At 41.5% G+C, this 24,895-nt stretch overlaps 5 protein-coding genes across 6 annotated transcripts; 4 read left to right on the forward strand and 1 right to left on the reverse strand.

The window, feature by feature from the left end:
* Positions 1 to 2,957: 2,957 nt before the first annotated feature.
* Positions 2,958 to 7,217, reverse strand: LOC131287760 (inositol polyphosphate 5-phosphatase E). Its single transcript, XM_058316847.1, has 3 exons — positions 4,766 to 7,217; positions 3,480 to 3,742; positions 2,958 to 3,397 (listed from the first exon to the last, which is right to left on the reverse strand). The coding sequence occupies exons 1-3, from the start codon at positions 6,893 to 6,895 to the stop codon at positions 3,289 to 3,291; spliced, it is 2,502 nt and encodes an 833-aa protein (XP_058172830.1). The 5' UTR covers positions 6,896 to 7,217; the 3' UTR covers positions 2,958 to 3,288.
* Positions 7,218 to 9,279: 2,062 nt separating this feature from the next.
* On the forward strand, positions 9,280 to 11,359 carry LOC131294893 (uncharacterized). Its single transcript, XM_058322946.1, has 2 exons — positions 9,280 to 9,427; positions 9,504 to 11,359. The coding sequence occupies exons 1-2, from the start codon at positions 9,392 to 9,394 to the stop codon at positions 11,073 to 11,075; spliced, it is 1,608 nt and encodes a 535-aa protein (XP_058178929.1). The 5' UTR covers positions 9,280 to 9,391; the 3' UTR covers positions 11,076 to 11,359.
* A 1,737-nt stretch (positions 11,360 to 13,096) lies between these two features.
* On the forward strand, positions 13,097 to 18,465 carry LOC131282211 (spermine synthase). Of its 2 annotated transcripts, none has more exons than XM_058311623.1 (5): positions 13,097 to 13,457; positions 14,794 to 14,905; positions 16,711 to 16,833; positions 16,918 to 17,354; positions 17,427 to 18,465. In XM_058311623.1, exons 1-5 carry the CDS (start codon positions 13,173 to 13,175, stop codon positions 17,595 to 17,597), a joined length of 1,128 nt encoding a protein of 375 aa, XP_058167606.1. In that variant the 5' UTR covers positions 13,097 to 13,172; the 3' UTR covers positions 17,598 to 18,465. The 2 variants fall into 2 exon arrangements, with proteins under 2 accessions (XP_058167606.1, XP_058167604.1); XM_058311621.1 differs by lacking the exon at positions 14,794 to 14,905 and adding an exon at positions 16,074 to 16,182.
* A 434-nt stretch (positions 18,466 to 18,899) lies between these two features.
* On the forward strand, positions 18,900 to 21,786 carry LOC131293842 (uncharacterized). Its single transcript, XM_058321895.1, has 2 exons — positions 18,900 to 20,364; positions 20,437 to 21,786. Exons 1-2 carry the CDS (start codon positions 18,900 to 18,902, stop codon positions 21,657 to 21,659), a joined length of 2,688 nt encoding a protein of 895 aa, XP_058177878.1. The 3' UTR covers positions 21,660 to 21,786.
* Positions 21,787 to 22,505: 719 nt separating this feature from the next.
* LOC131282212 (rutC family protein UK114) lies at positions 22,506 to 23,338 on the forward strand. The gene is made up of 3 exons (XM_058311624.1): positions 22,506 to 22,693; positions 22,780 to 23,009; positions 23,179 to 23,338. Exons 1-3 carry the CDS (start codon positions 22,629 to 22,631, stop codon positions 23,295 to 23,297), a joined length of 414 nt encoding a protein of 137 aa, XP_058167607.1. The 5' UTR covers positions 22,506 to 22,628; the 3' UTR covers positions 23,298 to 23,338.
* Positions 23,339 to 24,895: the final 1,557 nt, after the last annotated feature.

Consider the following 24,895-nt stretch of genomic DNA (forward strand, 5'->3'; position numbering starts at 1 on the left):
TGGGGGCCCCGAGCAACTATTAATTGTGGGCCCTATAAATATACGCTACATTTGATAGTTTTCAAAATTTAAATAATTTCAATTTAAATTTAATCCACACATTGCTAATAAGCAACCATTTTCTTCCAATTGGCGTAACGACCATCTTCGGTCAAGCCTGTCCCATGAGGGGCTTACAAGACTTTTCTCATTTAAGTACGTGGATGTCAGTCCTGTCGTACAGGGAAGGGTCCGGTCCCTGTTGGGATTCGAACCCACGCCGTCGAGGTGGTGATCTTCGGTGCTTATGGGCCCGATTTTTAAATTAAGTAATTTTCAGGACATTACTTTTGGTAATCCATGACCATGGTAATGGTCATTAGATAACCAAGCAGCTAATTAGTTTGCTTACCTTATGATCCGCCTCTGCTAGTACGTGTTTTCGACGTATTTTCCATAGTTTTTCTTATTTTTTCCATATTATTTATTTCAACGTTTTGATGTACAGACAAATAAATAAAAACACGCTTGAGTTTGGAGAAGTGTGAAAATAGTTACAGATCAGCTACATCACTGATCCATTTGTTCTTTATTGTTACATTCATTGCTAACCAGGATGAGCAAAACGTGAGGATGAGTTAATTTTTGTTACTTCTCTGGCAAGTTTCATTTACATTTATTGAAAACGTGTGAGTACGAAGGGTTCTTGGGTATACTAGTGCATCGTGTGTATATGTATACTTGCTTCCTTTTGTTTGAAATGTAGCTCCAACTAGTTAATACTCTAGTACGTCACGCATTTTTGGAAGATGTCGATACAGTTCATTATAGTTTAAGATGCATAAGGTTATCTGTAGTGTGTTTTTTATATTCTTAAATCAAATATATCCGTTATCGCAAAATTGAGGACTGTCAGTATTTGTCGTTCACACTTGCAGGCAAAAACTTAATACAAGAGGGAATGAATAAAACGTCTTATTTGTCATTAATCGGCTCGCGATTACCTACAACTTTACTCCCTTAAGTTATTAATTGAAATTTGATATTGGGCTCCTGGTTATATCCACTCCATACCACCATGAAAGTATCAGGTATATAACCTATTCATTTTTGTGGCATAATTTACGTTTAACGAATTATCAAATAAGTTCGACAATTGGAGCAATACAGCACGACCGCGGCATGTACATTGAGTTACTATCTCTCAAATCTTTCACTTTCTTTGGGTTGGAGAATGTCAGTAGGAATGCATGCTTTATTGGTGGAACTTTTTATGGAACTTGTTAATCGCTTGTCTACTGGTTTATAACGTCTCCCCCCTTCTAAAGCCATCAAATTAGGATAATCATTCGGAGATTGGATTCATCCAATCAATTTCACACAATTGTTATGGGTAAATTTAAATCCTTCTTATCAAAGAAAGGAACTTTCGCAACAGAACTGTCTTATGAGCCTGCGCAAAACATCTTTAGCTAGATTAAGTTCAATTACTTGGTTTAGTTTGGTCTCGCAATCCGTTGCTTTCGCGTTATGAATTTGCTTGTGAAATAGGATACCTGTTTCCGGTAGAAAACAGCAGAAGGCACAGATTTAAGAAAGTTCAGTTTGGAGCCTTACAAGGTTGTTGGCTACACGGTTACTCTATTGTTTGGTTTTATTTGAAGGTTTGATCGTCCGACTGAGAACGTCTAATACGTGCGCATCCTAAAGACCGTACGCTATCCTATAATGTACTCTAGCACATCTAGCCCCTATAGAGAACATATTGCCCTTCTCTGTCGTAGGACTCAGAGGTAGTGACAGTAAGAGGAGTCCTATCGCAGAAATTCTATTTGTTTGCCTTCAGCTCACACTGGTTTCATTTCTACTGAGCAATACAACAAGACTTAGAGTAGCTTTTGCTTGCATTACAAATGTAAGTGAATCACAAATATTCTTTCTGACATCAAAAGAAATGCCCCAATAAATTCATAATTTAAATAATTGACTAAACACTAAACCAATTGAGCAACAGTTTAGTAAAAAATAAATACTTTGAATTCAAATCGCAATCATAAGAGAGAATAAATAAATATATGAAAAGGGTAAAAGTACTGCATAAGTAACAAATAAAATGATTTTAAAAGTACTGACGAAAACAATACACAACGTCCCCTCTGCAAACTATGGACCATACTTATAAAAGGAGCAAGCTTTAAGGCTTGGTTACTATTTCTAATCTAATCCATCCCCGGGAATGAAGTGTGTATTGATCCACCAGTTGAACTGGACGAATCCTCATGACTAGAGTTTCAGATATGTTTTCTAACAGTCCGCTTACGATAGCCTTAAAAGTGGCTAAGTTTATCTCATCTGTTAACTACTTAGTTAAATCGATCTACATGAGTTAAGCATGGATTTCTCAAGGAATACCTTCAGATTCCGGTTGTGTTTTAGTTCTCTAGTTTTTAACACTCATACACACGCATACATACAGTCTAAACTCGCACTTCGCTACATGTAGATGCTGTGTATGGTAACCCTAATCATCGAGTAAAAGAGAAAGGCTGCGCGTTTTGGTTTTTCCAATTTTCTTCGACCTACATATGTATTTTAATTAGCTTGGCTAAATTTTGTGTTCCTTTAAAATTGCCGATTGAATCCTATCGCCTTTTCTGTCCGTAGGATGTCTAATCCTAATGTCTATTCCTTCTTCTATATTGCATACACTGTTGGTCTATTCTATGTACACACGCATCAGCTTACTGAATAGTTCTTAGAAGAATTAAGTGTTTAAAACATCCGCTTCAGTTCAGGCTGTCGTTGTACAGCCAGTGTATAATGAATGACTAGTAAATTGACTGGTGACGTGTTGTCTAACTTATCCACTAAAACCACGTGTTCGACTAGATATAGTTTGTTGTTGAGGTGTGTGTTTTCCACATCGCGGCATATTTTGTCGCTTCACCTAAGGCTTTTCCAGTAAGACAAGAAAACAAGTTCGACAAGTCACTAAAAGACCGAGAAAAGTCTGTCACTCCTGAGAAAAGCATGCTTGCTTGGCTCCGTCTCAATTCTACACGCTTCATCTAAGTTGTTACGCTTCCCGCTGCGGGAGACGGCCGCTAAAATTAATAAGCTCTAATTCTTACGCATTGTCAATTCGCTTGCCTCGACCATGATCGTCGGAAAGATTAGCCCGGAGAAGCTCTATTTATACCATGATATATGTTGTCTTTACATGGCTGTGCTACCACGGTATCTCTATCACATACATACGTATGGTTGGGGGGTTTACGCACCTTAAGACGATCGGTCGAACAGTTTTCGTCATTGAATGTTACAGACGGCCGACGAGCCGGCTCCGGAGTTGTCCAAACGGCGTTTCATACCCTCCAGATACACTTCCCGGTTAAACAGTCCTGCTGCCAGAGGGACACTGAAGGACGTTGGAAAAAAAAGATTAATCAATTGCGAAGCACATACACACACACTCATATTGGAGTCTAACGATCACGTACGTGTCAATTCCGGGCCTGATGCTGTTGCTAAAAAGCGCCCACACAGGCTTATGGTCGGAGGACGTGATGCTCTGCACGGAATCGTACGCAAGGCATCTGACCGGCGAGGGCGGATGGGAGATTTTAGTACCTGGCGGTACATTGGAGCCTCGCCGGTGGACCGTCGTTACAGGAAGTGGCTTGAACTTGTACAGGATGCGATCAGTGTATGCAGGTGCGCGTTGTTTGCTGGACGAATCGAACCGCTGCGTACCAGGATCGTACTAAAAATTAGTAGGAAAGTAAAAATGGTAAACGTTAAATTTGAATTCCACGCGAATTTTGATGATTGCGTCTTATTCTCATAACAACCATTAACATTAGGCCAAATACATAATTGTAATTTTATTAAATACGTTGATGGTTTTCTTGAATGTATATATAACAATGAGTTACAGGTAAGTTTATATTGCCGTGTTCTCCTCCAGAAAATCAATTTACTAGGGGTACAATTAAATTGTTACAAGAATGAAATTCAAATGAACATATGGACTTGTGTGGTTCATAGTGGAAAGCACTAATTTCACTTTTTTTATATAGCGGGATTTTTATGCAATATATAATTTTCGAAAAATCTATTCCACACGTATTTTCCAACCTTCAGCCATATTTTTAACATATTCACAAAAAATGGAAAAGTCCAATCATTTTGAAGAAGAAATACATATAAAGGACAAAAGATTGTTATAACACGAAGAATGATGTAAAGATCCGTTAAAAAAAGAAAAAAGTGTGTAATAATCTCTAATGGAAGAACATTAGTTTCAATAAACAAAGCAGTCATACCTGAAGAAATAAGAAATTTATTTTTCGTTAGGAAAATAGTATGAAGGATCGAATAATAAATATCAGGGTATGAGAAGTTTGCGTCGACCAATTATTAAGATAATTGAAAAACCGTTAGAATATTTACTTCTGACTGGATTAAAACAAAAATAGGCCTTTTCAACAAGAAGTAATTGTTTCAATTTCGGTGGCCTTTTAACCATTAACCAATTTCGGTGCAATCATAACGCAATTCAACCAAAAAAACATATTTTAGTATTCAAACCTTCTCCCCTAAAGCAAAATAGTATCCGAAGCAATGTACGGAATTGTTAAATTCAGGAACAAAATTGCTGATCCTCTGTGTATTCTCAAACATCAAATATGTTCACCTGGTTGTGCCTTACAACTTTTTCTTCACAGTAAAAACTTTGCAAATTTAATATAATAAATTTATTCACACCCTTGCATCGACAACTGACCTTGTAGGTAGGCGGGAAAGTAATCTTTGCCTCCCGAAACCCCCGGAAAGCCGCTCCGTCCGCCAGCACCGACGTCAGTTGATCGGTGTGCATAAAGCCATGCGGTAGATGCGCCGGAAGCGGGAACTGTGTCGTTTCGATCCACTGCATTAACTTGTCGCGCGGTTCACTCAGTCGAAAGTTTAAATCACCGCACCAGTACACACTGTCGAAGTTCTGCGTCACGTCCTTGTTCCGGTGCTTAACCGTCAGATTTCGGGGTAGGTCGAGCGCATGGATGATCTTCTTCACGTCCGACACACGCTCCTTCACCTTCTGCTGGTGCGCGGTCAGGTGCGATGTGACGAAGAGGAACGAGGTTCCAAACAGGCAGAACGATATCGCGACCGCCCCTTTCGTCCGGAAGGCCGTCCCGGGGCGTACCGAGAGACAGGCGTCCTCCGGTTCCGAGCAGAACCAGATCAGATCGCGCCTTATGAAGACGGCTAGATGGAGTGTTCCGAGACTCGTCGAGTGCAGGAGGATGTGCGACGGTCCGAGGGTCTCCTGCAGCGTTACCTCCCACTCGAACCGCTCCGAGCACGATTCTTGTGTTCCGAAGACAATTATGTCCGGTACGTGCTCGAGCGCTGTCGGAAGCACAAAGTCGTTCATCTGCCGCGGTGGGCTCTGACCGTTCATGTTCCACGTACCGACGAAAATGGTGACCTCGCGGGTTGGCAGTATTTTGTCCAGTTCCGCCGCACCAAGCAACGACGTCGATGCGAGTCGTCCGTGTAGAAAGTTTCTTTGCCGTGCCTTTTCCGCCGGTATAAGATTAAGGACGTGTGCCGCCATGAGCGCTTGTCGGGCAAGGGAATCGGCGGATCCGGGAGGTCCCGAGTTTGACTTCACTCCTCCCGTGGCCAGTCCCGAATCGTCCACCGTTTCCGTGTTTCCTGGTGCCGTCACCATATCGAACGACATGGATTTGCGGGATTCGCGTTGATCGCTGAGCGAAAGATCGCATCCTCCGGGCAGCAGTAGAAGATCATCTTCTTTTTCGGCGATGTTTGGGGAGCTATAGTGCTGCTCCATTTTTTCGTACCCGTCCATACTGCAGCGGTGCAATGGTGGAAGGAAACGCTCCTTGAACCGTGACTTGCTTGACATGATGGCGCGTTGCGTGTGGTTTTGGTACTCACGGAACACGATCGGTTTGGTCACCACACGATTGTTTACCAACGAAACGTTAGCCTTCGCATTGGCCTCCAGCTCCACCTGTTCGTCCTGGGGCGTTTTTTCGTCTCGTGCTCCAGTCGAAGGACCGACCTCTAGCGGTCTCCGGTGCCTCCGAGGGCTCGATTTGTCGATCGGATAACTTGTGCTCGACTTGGCGGTCAGTTCCAGCTTGAGCTGCTGTCGCCGTTGTTGCATAGCGAGATCGTACGAGTCGCTACCGGCACTAGAGCTACCGGTCGTGGCCGGATGTGAGTAGCGGTTGCGTGCCGGTGACTTGACAATCGCTTCATCAATTGAGCAGCATAGATTAAACTGGCCTCCCGTACCGGCATCGGCACCGGTTCCCTTGGTTCCACCCCCACCGACACAACTACTCAGCCGATTAGTGATTACGTTGCGAGACGCCGTTGTGTCCCGCTTTCGGATCGCTGCCGGTATTTTTGACGCCGCAGAACCTTCCGGACCGGTTGACGAGGATGTCGTGGTGGTTGTTGTTGTCGTCGATGATGTCGAAAGCAACTGGTAGGAATTGGTATCGCTCGGGTTAGACGAATCCTGTCGCTGGCTGGCGTTGTTTGTTGATGTGTTGGTGGTGGTGGTATTGGTCGTGTTGGTAGCTATTGTCCCCCCACCGTTACTATTGACGCCGCTTTGCATACCTGGAGGTCCTTTTGAGAGGGTGCCAGGACCACCCGCTTGCATTTGATGATGATGATTTCCAATCAGACTGAAACTTGAACCACCCTCGCTCGGGTGAAGCTGTTCGTCTTCACTTTCCGAGCATCGTTGCGGTTCGACACGTGACGAACGCTTCGAAAGTAGCCCAAGAAAAGGACGTTTACCTTTCCCTCCCACCGCAGTGCTCGGTTTGGAGCTACTCTGATCAACTGATCCGGCCGATTTATCCATCGTTATACTTTTGCGAACCGTACTTGCTTTACGGATACACGTGTGAATGAACGTGCGTTTGCCCTGTACCGTGTCCCTGAACAGAACACTAGGCTTCTGTGTACAACAGCTTCACTACTGCACACGCCGTTATATAAGACGGTAAACACCCATTCCGGACACCACCGTACTCAGAGGCTGATGCGATCGGGCTTAACTGCAGTTGGCGACTAACGCTAGTAGCCTGGCGACATTCATGACCGCACCAATGGCTACGGAAGGAACGACGACGACGACGACGAATGCAGCAAAGATGCAAGCGAATCACTCCGTCCATTGTTGTTTATTTTTAGCAACCGAACGGCTGCATGCTGTGCCCTTGATTATACGAAGATGCTCTATGATGCTGATGACGGTGGTACATATAAATCAACCACGTGAAACACCTGCGAGGACAACGGCGGCGGCGATGGAGTGATGATGTCGTTGGTGGGCAAGGCAAAACGGTTGTAGGTCCTACTGACGTTGGACGCGGCTGTGGTAGAGGGTGGATAGGTACTTTCTACCCCTCGTTGGAAAGCTACGCCGCGGTGCACTCATCCTGAAAGCATACCCTTACCAATACTGGCACTTTGTAGGTACACACTTTCACTGCACTCTACATTATTGCCAAATGAAGTGGCAAACAATTTCCATACATTAAGCACCGATGACGTACTCCGCAATCGAGGTGGACGATGACGATAATTGGTGCAACACCTCGGGACACAACGTATCCTTGCAAAACTTCGTTCCGGTTATTTTCTTAACATGATGCACAAGATTTTAGGATAAAACTCGGCATTGAGACCTTCCGGACGGTGGAACTATTTCCGTAGCACTTTCCACCCCAGCGAGCACGATTAGTGCTGTTCTGCAGGATTATTTATTTACCTCCTTGAATCGTCTGACAGCATCGTAAAGAAATAAACAATCGAAAAGTAGACCAATTTTGAGCTACTTTGAGCACTATATAGTGGTGGGAAAAACAACTCCCTGCAGAGACTCGAATTTTTCTATACAAATCCAATCCAAGATCCGGATCTCAGGATCCAAACCACACAAGTTATTGAAAATCAAGCAGTTTTTGCCTTTTTCTTTTGGAAAAAATAAGGAAAAAATAAAGCTCCTCTCTCTCGTATACCTCTCTATATGTAACACTCTTTCTCTCATCTTGTCTTCAATTCTCAAAAATGTGACTGATTCTACTATTTTGTTGTCATATTGTCTTTTAGGAAAACTCAGAGCAATAATTACTCAGGGCTGTTTGTCAGTTGTCGATGGCGGAGGTTTAACATACAATATTAACGTAAAAGAAATGAACATGTTTTCCATGGTTTTCCATATTGTAGAAACCAATAAAATAATGCAGCATTTACTACCAATTTTAAAGTTGTAGAGGTAAAAACCTCTACATTGATCAGCATTATTATTATTTTTTTTATTTCTATTTTCACGGTGCGGGCCGTATTGTACATATTAAACAATATACTATATCCTAGAGAACTGATATCCCCTCGATCTTATTTGGGTCTCGTCGAGGCTATCAAGGCGCTCGATATGGGAAATCACGCTGTCAGCATTATATTGTTCAATAATGTAGCTGTTATGACGCGTTCTAGCAAACTTGCTATTCTGCGTGCTATTCAACCGTTTTTAATGAAAATAGGGGAAGGGTACTGACATCTGCCGGGACATAATTGCCGAAGTCTCTTATTCTATTACCATCAAGCTTATCACGGAGGCCTATGCAACTGATGGGGAGAGTTGATCGTTTCGATCTTTCGGATTGAGTGACAGAATACCAGCGAGTGTAGCGGTCAAAATAATATACGAAATAAATCGTTTGAGTTTCAAATTAACACTGATTTGTAGTTTAAATTGCCGTTTATATACCAGAATTTCTTCAAGCTTGCTTGTTACATTTGTTAACATTTGTTGTGTTTTTGGGTATGTCCCGATACATCCAGAGTAGGATAGCATAGACGTGAGCCAGCCCACCATCGATCGAGGGCTGTCGACGCACCAACACAGGTCCAATAAGAATGGAAGGAATAGAACATTTGGGGCTTGCAGTATGCTCTTTTTGAACACAGCAGAAAGCATTGCAGCAGCAGCATTTTTTCTACCCTAGTGGCAAATGTATAACAGCTCTCCTTACCCATCGCTTGTAAAATGAACTGATTCGAGCAAAACCTTTCGTTTAAAAGTCAGAATCAAATCAAATCGAGTCCCAAACAAATCAAATCCCAAACGAATCAAATTCCGAATCCATCAAATGGGATCCAATCCCTGCGAATCCGTGAAGCAATGAATCTTCGAATCTTCCGAATCTCGATTCTGCCAACACTAGCACTGTTATTAGTTTGCAAAGAATTTAGAAGGTAGTGAAAAATAGTTTCTAGTTTCATCGCAAAATCGCCCCTTGTTTGGGGATTCATCTCGTGTTCCTGGCACTTGCAAGCAGAACCTGCGACAATGGACATTAACAGAAACAATGCCTTTTTCGACAAGGTATAAACAGCTCAAAGTTGAATGTGTAGTTCTTTATCGTGTTTATGACATTCTTCCCTTTCTTCGGTGATTTTAGTTGAAGCAAAACGTTACTGATACGTTCGATCGACTCCGAAAGGCGGTGGATATGAGAGAAAAGCTGCTATTGCGGCAGCTCTCCGTTGTAGTGCAACAGTCCCAGCATACCACGTTCGAGTTCGATAGGATTCGTTTCCTAGGCGGCGGGGAGGATGAGCTGATTGCCCGGATCCGAACGTACGGTAGATACAACATTGATAATTTCAATGTTATCCTGCAGAAAGAACCGTACGAGAACGAGGATTACATACTACCGTCGAACGACCATGATTTGATGCATAAGAGCTGCCGGCAGGGGGCGGACGATGAACGGGACCCGGAGAGCGAAGAGATTGTAGTGGAGTTCTTTAACAATCGCAGTCTGATAAAGGACAGTGCTGAAATGTTACGAGAGTCGATCATTAACCTAACGTTAAACGAGAGCCGTGAAATAATTGACCGATCATTTGGTGGTAAAGCGGAAGGTTTGCCCGAACATGTAGCGGTTGACATGGCGAAGGAGGATAGGGAAGTTTTGGAATCCATGCGATCATGTAAAATCGATCCAACAACTCACCGCCTGTTACGAGGGCGTAGTTCCGTCTCGGACGTACCGTTTGATTCACTTTCCTTTCAAGGTGAGCAGCAGCCCGTCTTGGAGACGCGTGACGATGGTTGTAATAACAACAACAACGCCGATGGCAACCAGCTAAAGAACACTCGCATTATAGAATCGCGTGACGAGTGTGAAAAAACGATTTCACTTTCCACCGCACCCCATCGCATGATACCGAAGGCTTCGCAAACGGACGGGTTGATTACGGTGCGGGCAATCGATTCGGAAGGGAACGTGAGGGGGATTGCAGGTATGGAAAAGAGCGTGAAAAATGTCGGCCACCTTATGATGAACAGTTGTGGAAGCACGATAAATCTGAAGAATGTAACCAACCTTACAATAAACGCGTGCACGGAACGTGCTGCGTCAATACCAGCGCAAACGGACCGCTCCAGGACGGCGAAGGAGGCTGCATGTGGTACCGCAGGAAAGACCTGCGCATCGGAGGAAGGTAGCCCAGAGTGCGGGTTCTACAAACGTCTCATCACGGAAAACAAAATCCTGCGGAATCATGTTCTCAAATCAATGCTGAGCAGCGGAGAGTCAAATCATCTGAAGCCCATGGTCCGTTCATCCGATTCCGACCACTCTAGATCAACGTCTTCTAAAACTACTACGATTACGGATGGTCCATCGAGCACCATCACCAGTGTTCCGGAACATGTGGGGGCCGATTTGGATGAGAAAGATCCGTACTTAAAAATTTCTCTCTCGGATAAGGAACTGCAGCACATGCTGGACATGCCATCGTCACTCCACGACAAAAGTCTTTCGTTCGTCCTGGGAGAGTTGTATGGATTAGCTGCGAATAATAGTATGAGTGGTCCCGGGGCTGGTTCGGCCAACACACCCGGGGGTGACGCGAAAGAGCACTCGAACCAAATTCAGCAATGGCTGAAGCAAATTATCTCTGAGTCTGAAACGGAACCATTCCAAAATGCGGAAATGCTCGAGTTTAGTAAAATTCATAACTAATCCATCGTTTTCCGCATTGCAAATGGAATTAATTTTCAGTCGAGGGATATTCCCACGGAAGCGCTTTATTTTATTGCGTAGGTACACAATGAGACAATTCGTTCCTGAACTGTGATTATTTAAGGTTTTTCAGGGTGTTTTCAGGCGGCATATACAGTGTCCTGGGGAAAGTGATTAGATACCCTCGCAAAGATTTCTTAACATCACTTTCGAATAATTTCATATGACCCGTGAGATGGTCACACAGCATTACAGCAGTACATGTGATACTATATTACCATGAAATGTGGTCATGCAAGCGCACGCTTATGCGCGGGTCAAACATGCTTTCAAGCGTCACGTAAATTTATTTTTCTTCTTATTTTCATCTTTTTTTCAATTACATTCTTTTTTATCTCCCGTCTCGAAATACTACATTTTTTATCATATAGATTCTAGAACTCTTTCGTTGTTTCTATTATCTTGTATTTTATTTCCTTCTCATCAGCGCTATTGTTTTTCTACGACATTCCATCCATAATGCACAATGACCCACACCCATATCTTTTATACAAAATCTCTGAATCTTTTTGATTCCTGTGCCATTGCGGTCGATAGAATGCTACTTAGTTGTAATGAAGTACTTTAAACATGGAACAGTTTTCTCATCTCAATTGTGTATTACTTTTTTATATACACATCCATAGCTAGATGTTACAATTACATTGCGTGTGTATTTTGCTAAAGTAATCGAAGGGAAGAGGGAAGTAATGAAAAGTAATCATTCAGTAACTACGAGCAGAAATTAACAGAATACGTGTTGTGTGTGCGTGTTAATGGTGTAGGTGAAATATCCCCGGTTTCGTAAAGTATACTTAAATAATCATAAATGTAGTGATGTCGAGAAGATATTTATAATATGTCAAAGCCGCTTGCTTACGAAAACGATAAGAGTACATTCACAATATACGCCGAGCACCGATAGTTCGGTGACGTTCATGTGGCTAATAAAGGATGATCACATAAATACAGGTGAATTAATCTGATTTACTCTGTTGTTTGCATTTAGTTTTTTTATATTGAGCATTGCCATTCCATGGTAAGATTAATGATGTTTCCCTGTTGTACGTGGATAGTCAGTCCTCTCGTATAGGGGAGGGTCCGGTCTCAGTTGGGATTCGAACCCATGCCGTCGAGGTGGTGAGCCCCGGCGCTCATGGGCCGTTTTTCTAACCGGCGCTACCGCTCGGCTGTCGCGGACCCCAGAAAGAATAAATGGCTAAACATTTTAAAACAAGTGATCATTCAAATTATTGAAGTTTACAAGCTAGGATTGATTGACTTTATTAATTATTTTATATCATATCATTAGTAATTGTACATCAGCTTCCATCATAGGCACTGTTCTGTGAAATATACGCCTTGGAGTATAATATGGTGGTCTAATATGAAATGCGGACCATGCCAATTTTTATTTGTTTGAAAGCGAAATAACGGCTTAAATTGTTCGAACCTTCATTTTGAAACACCCTGTTACATGATGCTCTCGGTGCCCATTTTACGACTCACAAAAATGTATTTTTGAGCATCGTATGGATTACAGACAATCCTCTCTGAGTTGCAACTTGCCAAAAGTAAAAAACTCACTATTCTATGCATTTTCACAGTCTCCTCGTTGCGCTTACCGGAAACTTTTTTTTAATACGTTACGTTTAACCTAAGTTTTTTAGTTTACATTTTCATTCCAAATTTCTACGCTGAAACCCTCCTCTACGGTATCCAATCCTTTGGAATCCGTAAAGGAATCGAGTCTTCGAATCTTCCGAATCCCATCGCGTTCTGCCAACACTATTCGCGACACCGGCAAAACATGCGCTATTTGATTTTTCGTGAAAATTTTTTGCACTTCTGTTAGTTCCTCGACGTTGTGTGGATCGATGCGGTGCCATTCGTAACATAGTCCTCGAAACGTGATCGGTGTGCGGAAAAAGTGATTTTTACTAGTCTTGCAAGGTACAAACCGTGTACCGTCGGTCGTGAAAGCGGTGAAAAGTGTGTTCTAACATTTCATAAGTTTCTGCGAAAAGGGAAAAGAACGCTCGTTCTTACACTACCATTATGTCCGCGAATACGGTACTGCTAGATTTTTCGCTCGACCCCGCCCGAATCAACGATGAAGTATCGCGAAAGGATATCGTGCGGCTGTGCAAGGAAGGGCTGGAGAAGTATCTGACCGGGCTGAAGATCTCCTACGACATGCTGACGGCTGATGGCTACCTCTGTATTCTAAATGAATCTAGCAGCGGAACCATCGTTACCATACGCTTCTTCGAGCAAGGCTTGATTACGATCAATGTGGAGTACTACCGAAGGGACGGAGACGAGCCAAAGCTGTCCTTTGAAGTATGCGATCGTTTACTGTCTCGAATGTATAGAAAGGACCGTCGGGAAAAGCCTGTTTTCTCCACATGTCCTCCTGCTAATGTTCACTCTAGATTGCTATTCGTTTTTTTTTTCTAATCTGTGTCGGTGGCTGTTACCTTGGAAGGTTTTGTTCTTCTACATCATGCCCCAGTAATATTTTCACTTTCTTTCGTGTCCGGGGACCGGATTTATTTTTGCGTCTTCATGCACACTAGTGTGTGTGTGTGTGTGCTTGTTAGCACGCGGTTCAACGAAGTACGGCATACAGTGCTGCTCACAAAGTTACTCAATATTGTTCTATTGGCATATTTACGGTTTCCCAATGAAGTCTTACTAAACTAATACACTTGCTTCATACTGTATTTATTTTATTTATTTTTGCGATCTTGGGCTTTTACTTGTCAGTCTTTTTCAACATTACTGTTCTTTACCAATGCTTGTGGGGGCAACTTAGGTTAAGTACATTTATTCCATGCTATGATTTTTTTAAAATGAGATTCCCACTACAAATTTAAACTAACGCAAGTTTGTTACATGGACTAGGAAAAGAAAAAGTGATGTTCAGTAGAACGTCGAATATTGCGCCAGTTTTAGTTACCATAACCACATATACTACTCCTCTTAACAACATATTATCCTCTTTTCAATAAAAGTTTCATTTGAATGTTGAATTCACAATTTATATACCATTTTTCGCAGCACAAAACGTAACTTTGCTGGATAAGATGGATTTAAAAATCTCGTGCTGTCTTTAGCTACAGAATTTTGTTGTCACTTGTCAAAGATATTTACTAAAATATTTTAAAAATATTTTCCATTCATCCTTTTAGAAAAAGCTCTATTCTGGGGTTTTGCGGGCAGAGTTTTTGTGAGGCAAATACCCTCACTCATTCTAGTTTGCGTTTCGTGTCAGCTTCACTTTGCACTTTGAATGTTAAACGACGTCTTTAGCACTATATGACGCATAACAATAGTGTATTAATTCTTGCTAATAAATGGTTTGATTGCATTGACGGTTACTTACCATCCTCCTTTTCATATTGCAATTGAACTTTTTTTATGTACTGTCATACATAACCGACCACTTGAAATGAATGAAATAAATTTTATTTAATTTCATTTCAGAAGATTTAAACCGTACATTTTATATTACCTACTCAAATACTGCACTGGTTGTTGCGCGTTTGGATTGATAGATCTTCCACTATTGAAAAATCATATAGTTAACGAAATATCTAATCACGTTCTTCCACCAACCACCTAATCTACTTACACTTGACTTGAATTTGCTCGTCTCTTTACGGGTGCAACTTAGAACATGAAAACGCTAGAAAACGGTTTGCGCATCAGGCTAGAGGCAAAACGCTCCAAGCATCTTCCACCTATAAAACGGGGCAGTAACATTGATGTTTACTTAACGAGCTCAGGTCAGCCATAGATAGCTTTTTCTTTACTTTTCATGTTTTACACAACACAACATTCTTCCTTGTTAATACTAGCATCTTTGCAACCAGTTTTCTATGACTTCACTGTTTGTGATGTTTATTTGTTTCGTTATTTTTCGTTGTGAGTTTTACCTTCTTTTCTTTCAACTATCAGATTTTTTTTTTCTTAAGCCCCCTTTGCTAACAATATTATGTTTCATTGCCTTCGTTACTTTAGTCCGTAAGATTTGTCAATTTTTCTTGCTATCTCTCACTATCCTTTGCCGAATGCTTCTAACTATTATGGAGCTGCTCATAGATTTTATGTGCATTTTGTATGAACTGAATCAAATATCCACCACGTATGGATCAACACTGGTACCCCGTTCGGAGCATCATTATTTAAAGCTACTTAGTCATAGTGCAGGTCGATAATCTAGTAATTAATGATCATTGCCGTAGAACATTACCAATTTTGAAGTTTCCTGATAATCCTCAATAATTTTCAAATAGTAGTAGGTCTTTGGTTTTACCATGCGCCTATTAAACCTACATTCATATCTTTCTTCAGTTTGTTTTGTATTCATTTTGAATGATGCTAATACTGACTTAAATATTTCTAAACACTTAATTTATATGACGCGCGTGTACGCCAGGATTTATTTGCTAACATCCGAATACCTTTGTAGTTTTCATGTGCGCATTGCCAAACTAACCAATTCTAGGGAGATTGTTGACCTTTGCAAATAAAACTACATGGTTTGCGTGCGATTTGAGACTTTTAAGGGCAGGTGTTTCCCACATTCAGGCTGTAGAATTTCGTTTATCATAATAATAATAAAAATAATTATAATATTTGGAAATCGAGTAATTTTGCCGTTTGTTAATAGATTTCAGGCCTCTGCGAATAAACAAACTACATGATTGCTAACTATAAAACAGATGTTATGTTAAGAATGTTTTTAATCGTTTGATTTGATTGTTGTTATCCTTTTTGTAATTTTTTCCTTTCTCTTTCTTTCCATTTATTTCCATTTTTGCCATCCCTGGAACCGATTGTGAACATCCGATTGGAAAAAACCCGTATCAACAATATTTTCCCCATCACCAACAATAACTTCATCCACATTCGCCCGCTATCATCATACCATGCAAAAATTATCCATTGAAGCAAACACGAGAGCTCGAGAACAGTTTGGTGCAAACACTAAAACTCAACCATGGCCAATCGCTACCACCGCTCCAACGGGGTCCCTTAACCCGTTTTTTCCCGACCGCAGGTAAGACATGCGATCATGCAAAAAAAAAAACGAAACGAAGCAACGCTGTATATTGCTGCTCAACAATGCGTTTAGCTTTTTAGCGTGTCATTTTTCCCCGAATCATGTATTAAAGTTCCTGGCGAATGGTTAAATTTATTGATTTGCTCTAATACTTATCACATTATCGAATTATCTTTCTTAGAGAACAATACATTAAAATGTATGCTTTACATTGCCCAACAACAAACGAGTCATTGTTTACATGCTTCAGCTTCCTGCTGATACTTTGCATTTGTTACTTAAACACAACAACATTGTGATCTGCGGGCTCAAATGTGACAAATGCCTTCGTTACTTTTGAATTTGTAAGCTTTTGCATGTCTGTCAATTTCGCTATGTTTGTGTGCTAGATCCTATATGTGTTATCTTTCGAACTCCTTGAAAAGCACAATAATCAAGCAAATACAATCAAAAGGCGACAGCTTGATTAGAGAGATCATGTCCGATTCTATAGTTTTATAATTTCCGTTTTATTTTCATTTCTAGACGAGCGTGTCATCGAGTACGACATCGACCGTGTTCTGTACGACAAACGATCGGAGTTCCAAAAGATTCAAATAGTACATTCAAAGAGCCTCGGCAATATGTTGGTGCTGGATGAATTGCAAAGTATGGATAGACTATTTTACTAAAAAAAAAACTTTGCTCAACATTTTATTAATTAATCACATAATTTTGCTCGCATACTTGTAGATATTGCCGAAGCTGATTTAATCTACACCGAAACATTAATGCGCCGTGGCATTGAGGATTACGTCGGGAAGGAAATCTGCATCCTAGGGGGTGGTGATGGAGCCCTGCTGTATGAGCTGCTCAAGGAAAAGCCTAAACACGTCGTGATGCTAGAGATCGACGATATGGTCATGCAGGCATGCAACAAGTATATGAACTCGATCTGCGGCAACGTACTAGAGAAGCGCAAGGACGATAACTATGAGATTATCGTTGACGATTGCGTTCGATACCTGCACAAGTTCAGCCAGGAGGGTCGCAAATTTGACTATGTGTTTGGTGATCTAACCGACATTCCAATTTCGGAAACTCCGACCGGTGAGATTTGGGATTTTATTCGTAAAATCTTACAATCCTCGTTTGAAGTTCTTAAACCTGACGGGAAGTTTATGACTCATGTAAGTAACAAAAGCAACGAGTGTGGAGGTCGTTAAAAGCGATAGATGGAATAATTTGGTGTTTTTTTACAGGGCAACGGTGTAAGCTGCCCGGAATCGTTGAAAATGTACGAGGAGCAGTTGGTAAAGTTGGAGCCAAAGGTATCGTACACCAAGTGTACCGCGTTTGTACCATCCTTCATGGAAGAATGGGTTTTCTACCAAGTGCAACGCGAGGACACTAATGTCGTCGCTAGCGTTTGACTTAGTCGCGTTTCTACTGAACTATCGTTGCAATTATCTCCAGTAGCAGAAGCAGCAGTAACATTGATAGAAGAAGAATTATTCTATCCGACGATTTCGTTCCAAGTTGTACCGATTAGCAGTAGCAAAATGGAAACTCGATAGCAGCACAAACAGCCAAGACAACAACTAGAAGTAGTAGAATTTCTTACTTATAGAATTACACGTTACTTAAAAGAATATGCCCAAAATGGCAAGGAATTACTTCACCAAAGTTTGACCTGAGTCAGCAGCAATAAGGAAAATAACTTTATTCTTCTTCCACCTCTGGTCACTGAGACAGAGTGTTAGCTTTAGCTGATGTGGTGCAGAATGGAACGTATTCCTTCCGATAACCTAGTGCGCAACGTAATGCGTACCTACCGTAGTTTCGCTGCCAAATGATACCTTTTCCATCTATTAATTTATGCTCTCCACAATCGAAACGTGTGACTATTCTTTTGTGACATCAACTTACGTTGCTTGCACGCATAATCTACTTAATAGCACTGTAGACAGCACAAACTAGGCGGTTTTGAACCGCTTCTTATGAATTATTATTGAACTATGCCATAATGAACCTTGAGTCAATCAACTTCGAATTATTATGTGAAAAACGTGATCACCCTGAAAGTGGAACATTATAAGTTAGATTTAGTATGTTTTGGTTTCGTTAATTTTAATGTTGACCTCGGAGTTAGTGTACTTACAAAGAGAATGACCATTATGTAGTTTGCTGCTTACGGTACGGTAGGGGACGGAAATCGATGCGTCATTTTGGAGGATTATGTGCAAAAGTCCATTACAAACTAATGAAGAACTAGATCACAAAATAAAATTGAAATTTTTTCCCTACGTCACAAACATACTTTTTTCTCATAACAATGATAAGTTTGATAATAAAGCTCGCTTTCTACATTTTCTTCACTGAAAGTTCAGATATACTGAAAGTTAAATTAAAATAACATTTTTAAGAATAACCTTTCGAATATCTAAAGATCGAGAAATAATTCAAAAGAGGAAAAACTATCGTTCAGCTTAAATTTCTGTGATGTAGTATCGCTCCGTTCTCGTAACCTTGGTTGACTGACTCCTTTGTTGATATTGACATTCTGTAACAGCTGTTTAGTGAATCATTCCCGTGGCGTAATGTTGCGTACCGGCGGTGCTCCGTTTCATTTGCTTGTGCAATGTGATCAACTTATAAAAGCACTTCACGTTGTTGTGCTTCGGTACAGTAATATTCAATTGCTCGTGTACTTGCGACGTAAGAACCATTGAACGATGAATCGTTCGAAGTATAAACCTGAATTTTTTAAAGCATTTCCGCTGCACCATGCTGCAGCGAAGTGTTACGTAGTGGAAGTGCAACGGCAGTTGGACGCCGGTACCAACCCGTACAAACCGACTGAAGAAGGACTGACCGCTCTGCATGCCGCAGTAGCGAACAATTCGGTAGCCGTAGTGGACGTGCTTTTGAAGCGTTACGCCGATGATCTTTCCATCGCTCGCGAGACGATTCAACACCGGTTTCTGTGGAAGCCGGAACTAGTCGAATGGAAAAACAGGCCAATTCTTATCGCGTGGACCGAAACAGAGTGCCAAGCCACACTAGCTCTAGCCACGTCATGTCCGGCGGGAATTCCGTTAAACGTGCAGATATTCGTTCTGTTACACCATCCTCAGGAAGGACACCGTTTCGTCGCACTCGATGTTTGCAATCGCAGCAGGCGAATCGACACATTACGATTGATACGTGATCTTCTTCCAAACGGAGTGCTATCGCTGGATCGCAGTGATCTACGCGTGAATGTCACCAACTACCTACACATGGCTTGCAGCTACGCTAAGAAGGAAATAATAACAAAGCTTATCCGCAATGGTGCGTCGCTTTCTGTCCCTTCTGGTGATCAACAGAGTTCTCCGTACATGGCTGCTTGTGAAGCATTTAGGAAAGATATCGCCATATTTTTGGCTACGAATTACTTCGACCACTTCGACCCGGGAGCCTGTGATATTCAGGATTACAACGCGCTGCACAAGATGCTCCAACGTAGTCAGAAAGGAATGGCGGAGGAAATCATACAGCATATGCTTAAATACCGCATGAGCAAACATCGAGAAACCAAGTCGCAGGCCATAACCAACATATTTCGATTCGATTCGAAAGATTATTCGTATATCTCAGTATGGACTTTTGCAAGCTCGGTCCCGATGAGGGATCTTTGTAGCAAATACGTGCTACAGGGAGAGTTTGATTTACGGACCAAGATTGAATCATCGTCCTTGCTTGGTATTTTTATCACACGAAGTATCGCCTTGGATTACTGCATGCAGAAAATAGAAGAAGACCTGGATCTGTTGCGTCTGGAGGGCAGTCACAACAGAGAAAACGTTTTGCAAAAGCTTATCAGATGCAAACGGTTGACGTTTGTCAAGGACCTGTATGAAAAGCATGGATCACTCATGAAAGAAATATTTGAAACGGAGGACCCAGAACACAAACCAGCTTTTGAGTTGCTCGCAATTCTGGTGCAAAATATGGACGAACATGGATTATTATTTGTACTGGAAAACCATCGGGATTATTATGTGCGGCATATGGATTATTTAATAAAAGCAACATTCAAGCTAAGCTCTTTGAAAAAGACGGCACACACGAAACTGGCGGAAATTATAGCGAAGATTATTCCAGAGGCATTGATCAAACTGGATGAAATTAAAAACACACCTGATTCAAAACAAAATGGTAAGTTTCTACTATTTGCCCACCGCAGGATGATGAAACCATTGAACCAAAATTGCTTATTATTGATTGCAGATTTCTATGATATGATACGCGATCTAAGGGAAAGTTTCGGAAAAACCGTCACTCGACTGGAGGCTGATGGCAAAAGTTTGGAAGATTATTTGGACGGCAATGGACGGACGTTCCTGCACGCCGCAGTAGACTGGAGCGAAAAATATCTTGTGGAAAAATTGCTCGCTCGTAACTTTAGCGTAATGCATAAGGACGCCAACGGTTGCTTACCGATCCAACTGGCAAGAAATGAAAGTATATTCGAGATGCTGTTAGCAAAAAATGAGCCCGCTCAGTTGGATTGCGTGAATGAAACGGGATATAATCTGCTGCACGTTAGCTGTAGGAACGGTCTTCGCGGAGCGGCGCTAGAAAAACTGTTGGAACACGGCATGGATGTGAATGAGCCGGCACCAGATGGGAATTTGCCACTATCGCTGGCGTCCTGCTGCGGCACAGTGAGGTTTTTGTTGAATCAGGGTGCCCGTATCGAGCTGCTAAACGATAATTTTTTTAGTGAACGATTGCCTACAATGCAGTATTGTGCACTATGGGAGTTCCTACCTCGCATTTTCCAGCTTGACCAGTTCAAATCATGTGCACATCTACTTCTGCCATCGATGGTCGGTAGGCTCAATCGGGATTTTTTTTACTGCGATCACGAGCGTTACCTTGAACAGCACAAAGACATCCGCCGAGTGCTGTTCGATAGCCTGTTCGAACATTCGAAAGAGGAAGCGTCGAAACTCTTTTGCCGTGTTTCCCAGAAAGCAATCGTTTGCTGTGCGAGATGGTTCCTGGAGTACAACTATGATCTTGACTATGATTATCGGTGCACGGACGGCTGGAATAGGTCGACCCCGCTGCTAGGTTTGTTGAGCTACATGGAACTGCCTAACGATGACATAGTGGAGAAATTGCTTCAAAAACCGATCGACGTTAACGCCACGAATGATAGGCAGCAGAGTGCGCTCATTATTCTTGCAGTTCGTTTCAAATGGGCCAAACACTATGGACATTCGTTAGATACATTCCGACTGTTGCTTAAGCGTGGAGCCAAGCTGGACGAGCAGGACGAGGACGGAAACACGGCGCTTCATTATGCCTTTCGAGAGGAACAGTGGGAATTGGTGGAGTTTCTGATTGAGAGTGGTGCGAATACAACCGTGAAAAACGAGTCCAACAAGCTGCCGAGTGAAATGGGTCCCGGTTTTAATCGGTGCTTGTTTAGTTTTATTCGGTAATGTTGCTTCTGTCGTGATAGTTGTTCTTTGCTTGAATAGTATCATTCTGGACAGCATTTGTTAATATCTAGTTACGTTGCTTGATACAATTACTTAGATTTGGGCTATTTTGGCGATTTGTCAAAAATGAAAAGAGGCTTTACTTTAATTGTGCAGAGAAAGTATTAACAAAAGAACCAATGCTACAGTTAACACATTTTAAAGATTGACAATAAATATAATTTTTATATTTTTTAACATATACCGTTCAAAGAGCGGTTGGAAACCAATCACGTTTAGCTCGTGTGCTTATAAATTGTGGCCGAAATAGATTGGTATATTTTTCATAGCATAAATACTTTAATTTAACAAGTTTCTACCCTCCAACAATGATTTTTTTAACCCATACTCTACTCCCAAAATTATAAAAGCGTGTATCATTTCATTGTGAAAGTGTTACACTCTACACCAGGGGTCAGCATACATTTCCTAAACAGAGCCAGATGATTTAAAGGAAACCGAGAGTGCGGACCGATACCTTAAACGATGATTTAATGTTTTCAAAGTAGTACCTTAAAGTAGTAGGGGATGGGTTTTTTGTATGAAGCACTAAAATTTTCTTTTCTGCCGACCCCTGCTCTACAAGGAACACTCGATCTATGCAATCCAACAACTTGCCGGAGTTTGTTTTGCTCAAATGACTCGGCATTCCGCAGATTCCACACACACACCTTAGCAGAACCGGCTGGTAAGCAAACAAACGTGATTTTGTATTGGAGAGATGCGCGAACAAAACCAAGCTTGTTGGCGAGTCTGTACCACGACCACATCAAAGTCCAACTTATTCGTCGATCGGTTCACATGACAACCGCGAGGTACTGATAGCAGTGACAGAGGCTTGACTTCGTCTCCTAGCGATTCAGTCGTTCAGGTGTTATCATCAGCTACGGATCGTGCCTCCTCGTACAGTTGATCGAAACCATACAAAAAATGTCGTCGATCGTGCGTAAAGTGATTACTTCTAAGAAGTGCCCGAAAGCTGTAGCAGCATACAGGTGCGTATCGGATGCGATAGTCGTAAGGTTTCTCTAAACCAGCGTGGTTTATCGCATTAACATGCGGAATTATTTTGCTCTTCCAGTCAAGCCATCGTTGCTGACCGCACGGTTTACTGTTCCGGTATGCTCGGACTGGAAGTGGACTCACTTAAGCTAGTCCCGGGAGGTGCTGCCCCGCAGGCGGCGAAAGCGCTGGAACACTTGGCCACCTTGCTGGCTGAGGCAGGCTCTGGCATTGATAAGGTTGTCAAAACGACCATCCTGCTGAACGATATGAACGATTATGCCGCTGTGAACGAGGAGTACAAGAAAGGTAGGATGCTGGCAGGCGATGGGGGAAACGATGTTTGGAACGATGCGATAAGGAAGACGGCTGCTTGTTTGCGTTCCCGCGCACCCCGCCGTTGTGGTTATGATAATGTTCGGACGCTAATCGAAAATTCAAATCATTAATGTTTCATTGTTGCACTTGCCATTTCCAGTGTTCAGTAGCAACTTTCCGGCTCGGACGTGCTACGGTGGCGTGAAGCTCCCGCTCGGAGCGGCCGTGGAGATTGAGGTGGTCGCATTGACCGGTGCTGTGGTGAACATTTCCGAATGACTAGATTCGAAAATGTAACAGATACTGCCCGGGTGTTGAGGCCAGCCGAAAATATGGATCTGACTTTCGGAAAGTAATGGTTGCGGTTACCGAAATCGGGTAATTGCTTGTGAAAAGCTAAACATTCCTGCGACGTATTCGCTACGAAATAACTAACGCCAACCGCGATTGATTGATAACAGTTTGTGCCTACTGATAAAAACAAAATAAATGAATAATTTTTCAAAGTATATTTTTCGTTTGAAGCTTTTTTTTCCCACATCAAGGTTATTTCGTAATGTTTGCTCGGGTAATATTGTCATAAACATGAACCGAACTAATGCTTTGTTGTCAAGTATTCCGTAGCACGAATAAGCACTTTATTTGAATTTCATGTTCTACTCAATTATGATCTTCATGTTAAGAGGCTGCTCTTATATGTTAAACTTGTGTTGAATATTGATTTACTGCTAAATGGCAACGGAATGCTTTGAGGTAGAGCCTTTCGATCGATGTTCTTATATGATTGATGGACAACAATAGTATAGTTATCGCCAACCTCGAAAGCAACAAAATGGATATTCAACAACCAATCACTTCCAAATATTTCAATCATATCTTTAGTGCTTCATACTTTTTGTAGTAAAATTTTGATTCCTGGTAAAGAGGTACCTGTCGGCTGTAAAAATAATTAATGTACCATTGACTCAAGGCCTGATGAGACAGGGCTGCCGCTTGATATTAGTACCTCCAAATAAACTTAAACCTGAACCGTTCGTGGACTGGACTGAATAAATTCGTTTGGGACAAAACTCGGATGAGGAGAAAATTTGCTTGTAGTATTGCGCAAGATTTCCCAACAAAACAAGTTTTGATTAACAAATAAATCTTGAAAAATATTTTAAAATATAATATCTATCAGTATAAAGTAAATCTTATTTTATCTTTTTTATAATTTAGTAAGTCTTTTTTTTGATAATGCGATTTTAATTAATGCGATTGTTTCACGATAGTATGTAATTTATTTAATGATACCTTTCACGATTGTCGTGGCTAGAAACATGATGTGATATAAATGAATTATGCAATAATGTATTAAAAAATTAGAAAAAAAAGTTAAAAGTTTTAAGAAAAATTGCCAAATGATAGAACACACAAACAGATGAGTTATCGTATGATTATTTTAAAACCAGATAAGGTGAACTAAGTCTAAAGAACTGGTTCTGATCATCAAATTCACAGTAATCATTTATACTTACGTGTATCTCATCAAATTCTGCCAACTGGTAACGTTTGCGGTGCTCTAACGAGCAATGTGCATGACGACTCTATTTGAGTTTATAGTAGTTTCACCGTTCAGTTTTGGAGTAAATATATATCTTGATCCATTTATTTGCGCCCTGAAGGTCACGTCCTCAACCAAGAAGTAGTCGTTTACTATGCACTAATGTCTGCGTTGCATGTTGTTTGACACGAATGTTTTTCCGCTAAAAGGGACGGAGAGCTACACAAGTTTAAAATTCACCGTCGTTATCAAAGATGATCGTAAAAGAATACTACGACTTAAAATGAAGATGAAGTTTCGGTCAAAGCGGATGGAAGAATCACAGCGTATCGGA

This window comes from Anopheles ziemanni, chromosome 2 (genome assembly GCF_943734765.1).
Source record: "Anopheles ziemanni chromosome 2, idAnoZiCoDA_A2_x.2, whole genome shotgun sequence".
NCBI classification, from domain to species: Eukaryota; Metazoa; Arthropoda; class Insecta; order Diptera; family Culicidae; genus Anopheles; species Anopheles ziemanni.